The sequence below is a fragment of the Bicyclus anynana genome, chromosome 12 (assembly GCF_947172395.1).
Source record: "Bicyclus anynana chromosome 12, ilBicAnyn1.1, whole genome shotgun sequence".
Classification (NCBI taxonomy): domain Eukaryota; kingdom Metazoa; phylum Arthropoda; class Insecta; order Lepidoptera; family Nymphalidae; genus Bicyclus; species Bicyclus anynana.
In genome coordinates this window covers 5,437,161-5,445,575 of record NC_069094.1, presented here as the reverse complement: position 1 = coordinate 5,445,575, position 8,415 = coordinate 5,437,161, and the positions used below count along the sequence as shown (strand labels likewise).

At 41.0% G+C, this 8,415-nt stretch overlaps 1 protein-coding gene across 7 annotated transcripts in view; it reads right to left on the bottom strand.

Moving 5' to 3' along the window:
• Positions 1–468: 468 nt before the first annotated feature.
• The window catches only part of LOC112053036 (uncharacterized), a 95,957-nt gene continuing 88,010 nt past the window's right edge, over positions 469–8,415 (bottom strand). For all 7 annotated transcript variants that reach the window (XM_052884711.1, XM_024092303.2, XM_024092301.2 and 4 more), the window contains 3 exons: positions 5,724–6,026; positions 5,168–5,287; positions 469–5,047 (listed from right to left, as the gene is read on the bottom strand). In XM_052884711.1, the coding sequence (XP_052740671.1) occupies positions 818–5,047; positions 5,168–5,287; positions 5,724–6,026 (4,653 nt within the window). In that variant the 3' untranslated portion in view covers positions 469–817. The remainder of the gene's footprint in view (positions 5,048–5,167; positions 5,288–5,723; positions 6,027–8,415) is intronic.

Below are 8,415 nucleotides of genomic sequence, written 5' to 3'. Positions count from 1 at the left end.
TTAAATTGCATTTTTTTTTTTGTTTTTTAATGTACCTAACAAAATTTATTATAGTAGGTACCTATAGCTACCAGTGCGTACTTAAAATCTGCTATCGTTTGCGTTTGTAGGAAAATAATTGAATCCACTGAACCAGGGACGTAGCTATCGCCATAGCAGCCGTATCAATGATACTAGCCCCCGGACTACAAGAGTCGCATACGTGTGAAAGCAAAAATTAGTAAAAGGTAATCCAATATCTCTGCTCAATAGGAAAAAAAAACATGTGAAATTGCAGTTTTCTCTTCAGAAATGACAATAGTCAATAACCTATTTTTTCCTTGGTCACTTTTTGTCCTACATAGGTTCTGTCACTGTCATATTTATATATTTGTTTCTTTTGTGAGAAATCACCCTTCCGCTTATACGGAAAATGAACAAAAACCTTAAACTACAGTAGTAAATGTATTCGGAAAAATAAAACAAACCTTACAATTTAAAAATGATGTATTTTAATTTTAGAGTAACAAATGTATTTAAATTGTCGTACAAAAATAGCTTACTTATATAAAAAATACTTAAGTAGATTATATTGTACAAGCAGGAAAAATCTAATTTAAATTAGAGAAGGGAATATTTAAAAGGCTTATTTGAGATCAGTCGTATCCACTTCAATTCGAATAATCTATTCTTATCAACTCATTGTAATCATATACTTATGTATATTAATATCTTCCGTTAGCATTTTTATGTTGTTTACATTTTCTTAATTAACTAATATTTATTTATAAAATCTTTTCATTCGGTAGGGTTAATTCGTATTTCGTCATAGACGCTGCTATGACCGTGGTTTGAACCTTGACATATAGTAATCACAATCAGGGCAGTATATAGCTGGAGGGTTAACAGTTTTCTTACGACATAAATTACAAGGCGATTTTTGGCCTGACATCAATGACGTTGGTTGACTTTCGTTTGTATAATTTCCAGTCATTTGCGGTGGTATAGGAGAATCCATCCCTCCTTTGGTCCCAGGTTCAAAGGATACAGATTTCTTTTGTATTTGTTTCGGCGGCGGCAAATGCTGATAAGGACTATAACCATTTTGAGAATACTGATATTGTTCAGCGCTTGAACCATTCTCCAGAGGTTGGTTGTACATTGGAGCGCGTTGATGAGTATTTGTATAATTCCTTGCATCACTGATGCGATTTTGGTTGTTCGCGTTGTTGTCAAGATAGTAGTTGTTAGGAACCTTCTGGTAAGTATTGTTGTAGTTCTCAACGGGCACCTCTCCGTGTGGAGGTGGAACTCGTTGGTAGGGCGAGCTGTTGTAATTATTTGTACTATTCACTTGGGGGTATCGACTAGAATAATCAGAATTAGCGTAACTGGTCGGTGGGTTGTAGTAGTTGGGATAAGACACAGCGGGTTGTGACGATCTTAGATGATAGTAATTGTTGTTTGGCGGTTGATGTATTTGATGCGACTGATTTGTCGGATGCGTATAGGAGTTCGGCATAGGCCTTTGTATATTTGGGACATGTTTAGTCATGTAGGGTGCGTTATGCGATGTGGGTGTGAGCCTGTTGGCAGGATTTTGGCTAAAGTTCGGTGGGCTAGTGCTGCTTTGATTGGAATATGCAGATGGTGGTTGATTATAAGGTATCGGGTTGTTTGTATTCTGTTGAGAAGTAGCCGGAAGAGCTTGATAAATCTGATTAGTGTTTGGTAAATTTGGATTCGGGTTTACTAGTACCGGTGAGTTGGTGCCATGTACTGATGTGCTTTTCTGAGGATTGAACTGCTGTTGTGGCCTTGTTTGAGCTATTTCATACGTGGGGTAAGAGTTTTGTACTCGGTAGTAGTCGGCATGACCTCCATCGTTCGGCACATAGGATGTCTGTGATAACGTCGATATCGTGGACCTCGAAGATTGGCTGTCAAATGATTCCGTTCTTTGAAGTGATGATTTATCCGTCTGAAGCGGAATCGTCGTTAATTCTGGTTTATTCATAGCCGACTTTAATACCCTTTCTAAAATTGGGTTAGGTATGTAACTGTCGTCTTCTTGATCTTCGGCTGTTGCAACTAAAATAACTTGATCACAGAAAGAGACTGACTTTTTCTTAGGCTTTGTACGATCGCCGTATAGACCACCGTGTACGTTCTTTTGGTCTTCATCGTCGTTATACTTTGGATCAATAGAAGATGATGAAGCGCGTCTTGCGTATATTCTGTTATTGGATTGGTTAGAACAGTTTATGACGTCACGACTACCTCCAATACCGACATAACCGACATGAGTTCGTTCTCCTTCATTGGGTATACTTTGTGCGTTAGTTTCGAATCTGGATGCTATATTTCTTACATTGTTATTATTTTCGAAAGATTGCTGTGGGCTCTCATTAGTACTCGAAAGCTGGCATTCGAGTGAACCAGAACGTTTTAATCTCAGAGCCGCTTGTTTCGCTTGTAATTCTCTAAGCCAATTATCTCCTGGAGTGCCAATTGTTTCTAATTGATTAAGCTTTGAAATACATTCCTCATTTCTAAGAATTTGATTTCTTTTTTCTTGTAACTGGGCTAGAAGTGAATCATTTTGTGTGTCAATTTGATTTTTATTTTGATTTTGATGATTATATGAATGACCAAAATTATTCATATCAGTATTGTTATTGTTATTACGTTGGTGTAATTTAATAAGTTCATCTTGTAATTGCATCAAGTTTTGTTGTGCGATAACTATTGGCGGTGGGGGTGGAGGAAATTCTTCACTAGGTTGTCTTGAATGGTTGACAGAGTTCATAGGACTCGGATATGGTGGTAATTCAAACATCGGTGGCGATCTCCTACTCGGCATAGCACAGTCGACAACATCCACACCGTTGTCAAACACGTTAGTTAGATTTTGAATATTGTTCGGAGAGGGCAATATGTTTGAAATATCTCTCTTAACAGGACTCTGTTCTTGATGGATCATAGCTTTAGTTACTACTGTATGAAAATTTTGGGACGTATCTGGGGAATCATCTAGTCTATTGTTATAGTGGTTCATAGCGTTATCATCGTAAGACGGAAGAAACGGCAGAGACTGATGTTCTTCCCCGTATTGTTCCGAAAAGCCACAGTCTTCTTCATTGTCGTGAGAATAGGAATATTCCCCTTGAGTAGAAGGTGGTAATGGTTGTTGTGGTCGTGATTGGATACCGTGCTCTATTACTTCTGACTCGAACTTAGTCCCGCTAAGCTGAGAAGTCGTTCGCAGCGGCGGCGGTGGAGGCACTTTTGCAGCGGTCAGTATTTTACCAGCGCTTCCATGGAAACTTTTCCTCATTAGCTTACTTCTCTCTAAGTTAGGATTCGTTCCACTCGCCGCTGAATATTCCAAGTGTCCTTCAGATAAATAACCACTCAAATTACTCTTGTCCTCAGCTTTTCTTCTGCCTACGTCAGCATCATCTACAGAAGATACACGAGTCTCCTTGTTTTTAGTTTCATTATTAGCGTCGGCTCCTTCCGTTAGATCCGGCATTGAACGATTTTTTCTTCGAATTAATCCACCCATTAGTAATTTTCTACGAATTTTATGCTGTTTTTTGTTAGCTTTTTTGTCTTCGGTGGGTTCTTCCTTCTTTTCTGGAGCTACAGATATTTCTTTTCGGGCGCGGCTGCGGTCTTCACTTCTTGATCGCTTTTCTCTGACTTTTTCCTCCTCCCGAGATTTGTGTCGCGGCGGCCGCTCTCTAGGTGGGTTATCTATATCGTCTTCGATATTTTTTGGTGATTTTTTAGCTGAACCTTTCTTTTTAGGCAAGGTGGCGTAAATCTCAATTGTCGTAGGTGAACTTTCAAGGCCACACTTAGTATTTCTGACAGCCGCTGATTGCGGAATTTCTGTGACTCTGTTCATTCCAGCCATTCGGCGTTGGAGGCTGCGCGCCCGCATCACACAAGTATTATGTTTCATTCGGGCAAATGTCATTGTATGCGGATTGTTATAAGGTGCATCCATTGCAGCGCGAGCTTTAGCCGCTGCAGCATCACAAAGTACAAGAGCGGTTTCATAATCAGCCGCGTCTTCAGCGTGGCGCGATTTCTCTAATAACCTATCCGCTTCCAGACAAAGCGCTTCGCAGTCACCTCGAGTGGTTAACTCTGGGATTTGGGCAAGTTGTAAGTTATGTCTTAAGCCTTGTTGTAGAGGAAGACTGTCAGTAGAAGATAACGAGTAGGAATCATAACCAGCGTCGCAAGAACCTCCGCTAGATAATTCTCCTTTTCTAGTCGGGCTACTCGGGATGCTACCTGGACCACGTCCTCTTGGATACATGTATGGACTTTCCACCGTAGAAGAGGAAGCAGACGAGGCACTATTTCTATCTCCACTCCAATTGCCAGAGTCCCTGCGGGCTCTCGGCCTCTCCTGCGTGTCTGAAGCGGAGCTTGTACTCAGACTTCTCGCTAACTGGGCTCTTCGACTGGCTTGAACGTCTAGCATGTTCTCGACTGCTTTCCTACTTACATAATCACTATCATTATCAGGGCCAGGAGTGACAGCTCTTCTAGCGTATCCAGCCATCGGTCGTTCGGGAGCGGGAGTGACTGCTCTTCGTGGCTCGGGTGCGGGGAATGGCACTACGTCTTTAGGAGCGTGGCGAGTATCGCATGGCGTACCATCTACTGCGGCGTACAAGAGAAGAAGAGGTTGGAATCGGCCTCTCTTGCACTTTTCTACTACTTGTGACCACTCGGGTCCTATTTCTTTGACGTCAGCATCGTCAAAGTATATCCATAAGCGTAGTTTACTATGGAAGAAAAAGGTAGAGTAGTGTTTGCCGTAGTAAGTCACGAGACCAACGAGCTGGTGCGTGGCGCGCGCTGCCCAGGCTCTGTCGACGCAAGCGTGGAATGCATCCGTCGGTCGTAACTCTGTCCCCAAAGCCGCGTAAACCGCTGCAACATGCTCGGCAGCTGGCCTTTCGGAGTCCCACACCATGCCAATGGATACAACTTCAGGACGATTCATCAGTGTTCTGCAGATTTGTATTTTCGCTCCACAAGCGTTCTGCGAAAAAAGAAAAAGAAATATGTAGACTACTACGTCTTCCTAGATTTTACAAGAATATAGATAATCATGATTTAGATAAGAGTAAGACATTTTAATTAATTAGCAAATAATACTTACGGGACAATCACGTATGTCGCCCATGCCTCCAGCCTTCTTCAGTAGCAGGCCAAAGCTGTCACCGTGTTCGCCAAGAGCTGCTTGTGCGGTTAGTGCTGTTGCAGAGACGTAATGAACCATCTGAGGAAATAAATGGGAAACATGGGTAATTTAATTTATTGAAAAACACTAAAAGTACACAGTAGCGAACGCAGTTGTGAGGGAACAAGTTTAGTACTTGTACTAAGCTGTTATATAACTCGCAGAGCATGACGGTCCTCTTTCTGTTTTAAGAGTTTCACTCGGTCAAATTACTGACTATTGAGCCTATAAGATGACCCACCTTATGTGTAACCGAGTTTACGACTCGGTTTACGACTCCTACCTACGAGTAGTAAGTTTGTAGGTTCACCTATAAATGGTTTTGGAAATAATTGATTACAAGTATTTTTCAAGATTAAAAGGCACTGGCAGTCTTCATCAACTATTGGTATGGGTCCTCAATCTTTTTTATATTTTTTTTAATCTAATAAAATATGAATAAATATGAATATGAAGCATCTATGCTAGCACGAACCTGAGTGAAGGGCAGAGGTTCCGAAGTGGCTTGACAGGCGCCGCACACCGACTGCTCGACGAGCATCATGGCGAACTTCCTGTGAGGCACGCAGTGTGGCGCCCGGCAGGCGTCATCGTCTCTCTTGTCCCCACTGCCGGCGGCGACGTGCGCGTGCACCCGTAGGAGCAAGTGCTCGAAGCATTCGCTCGCGTCGGCCATGCAGCCGAGCTGGAAGCGCGCGCCTCCGCCACCCAACGCCCGGCGGAGACTGTCCGCCGCGGGCGCTCGCTCTGCCGACCATTGCAATTGGGCGAATAGCTCCTGGAAAAGAAGAAAATATTCAAAGGTTAATACTTTTTCCCAAGGTGCTGGAATGGTGATCCTGCACCGGAGAGCGCAGTGTTGGTCGACCCCAAGGTGGACCAAGGATATTAAGCAGATTGCAAGAAGCCGCTGGATGCTGGTGGCTCGAGACCATTATGCTTGGAACTCCATTGCCAGAGGCATATGTCCAGCAGCGGACGTCTGTCGCCTGATGATGATGATGATGATGAATATTTTTTTAAAAAGTAATTTAGTCGATGGAACACACAGATTTCTTAAGTGAAAACCAGTCTATGACAAAGCAATGCTTTGCAAGACATGCTAGGAACACGTCGTCTCTACCCATTCAGATGAGTATAGGATGTAGCGTTTAGTTTGTATTTACACTGACAATCATGGTAGCAATGCCAATTCTGGTACAAGAACATTATAACTACTAATAGTAAGACTGTTTCAATTAAAAATAAATGACGGTTGTTATTTGGCCTACCAAATTCACGTTAACGGCCAAAGGATCCCCTTACAAAAGGATCAAAGGTTCTGGGTAATTAGTATCTTCTAGAACAAATGGATTTAGCTCAAATCAGCTGGCCTATTCACCAATAACCTGAAATCAACTGAGAAATGTCATCTACTACCTACTATTACCTATCCACAAAGGGTTGTCAGTAATATCGGATGACATTTGTTACATAGAATATCAATTTCGTATTTGTCAACAAACATATGTCAAAGTTAGTGAATCAGCCTGCATTGTTAATCAAATTGTTGTTTCCATTATTGTCAATCTGGTATCTTGTGCAATGTGTATAGCAGTCAGTTCAATCACTTTGTTGCGGACAACTCGAACCATTGAGATAATCAGATCTAAGTGATAGAGAGGGTCTATCACGAAAGCTGTTAAACTTTTACACAATATTCATACTTAATACAATTAATCAAGGTTTAAATCCGTCTGAATCGGTCTATGGTTACCAAAACCAGTATGTCACGAAAATAGAGGTCCAAAACACGCTCCGCATGACCCGGCCCAGACGTTAATGTAAAAAATTACGCTTTGTTTTTTTTTGTTTGATATACGAGTATGTGTCGTAATCATTTTGTTTTACTTTCTGTTGCTTCGACATTGCTATCTATTGTAATGTGACATGACTTCCAAATTACCCGCTTATTTTATTCTGATAACCTAAGCCTTCATTGGCACGAGAGTTTTTTAACGGACGTTTAAAAAAAGCGTTAAAATACAACAAATGCATTGCCAAGTATTTGTCGACATGATAGCGTTTTTAAAACACGACGTTTTTATTCGAGCAGAGTTGCATTTTCAATTTCGTGCGTTGAAAATAGACTTTCATTTAACTTCATACTATATTTGTACGCTTAAAATAATAGTATCTACGTAACTACCGTATCCGTACGTAACTAACTACGGACCTACTGTATATTACGTAATCGAATTTTTTTATTCTATGTTTAATTTGCTTTTCCAAATAAATACTGTAGTTGCCTTAACGTAGACATTTTAATAACATTCAGATTCCAGGCGTATTATATTATATATATTTAGTTAAAACCAAAAAAAAATGCATATATGTGTAAAGTATGTTTTAAATGAAATCTGTCCTGTGTGCATCCTTTAATTTATGCGACATTAAAAGCATGGCGTGAAATTATAAAAAATATTCTGTTATCCGGTACACGGGCGGACGTAGTACTGCATCGTGCCTTCCGCTCGGCGCCTTAATGCACTGTCGACAACCAAGTCAAACCAAGTGCATCATAATAACTTCATTTTGTAAAAGCGTGATTTAAATCAATACATATAAAAAACTAGCGGACGCCAGCGGCTTCGTTCGCCCTTAGACCTCCTTAATCCGGCCCTATCGTAATATCCGTTCTTAGTGGATACCTACTAATTATAAGTTACCTCCCTGCCAAATTTCATCTTTGTGCATCAAGCGTTTGTCGAGATTTCGTGATGAATGACCTTTCGTATTTATATTAAGTTTATTAAGAGAGCCGTAATAGCCCAGTGGATATGATCTCTGCCTTCGATTCGGAGGGCGTAGGTTTAAATCCGGTCCTGGGCATGCACATCCAACTTTTCAGTTACAAGTAAACTAAAAGAAATTCAATATTACGTGTCTCAAACGGTTAAGGACAACATCGCGAGGAAACCTGCATACCTGAGAAATTTCTTAATTCTCTAGGTGTGTAAAGTTGGCAATACGCATTGGGTCAGCGTGGTTGACTATTGGCATGATCCCTCTCATTCTGTGAGGAGACTCGTGCTCAACAGTGAGCCGAATATGGGTTACTAACGATGAATTATTAAGTGTCTGTCTGTGATTTGAAAACAACTGTGTTTTCTAAAGTGCTTATCGTT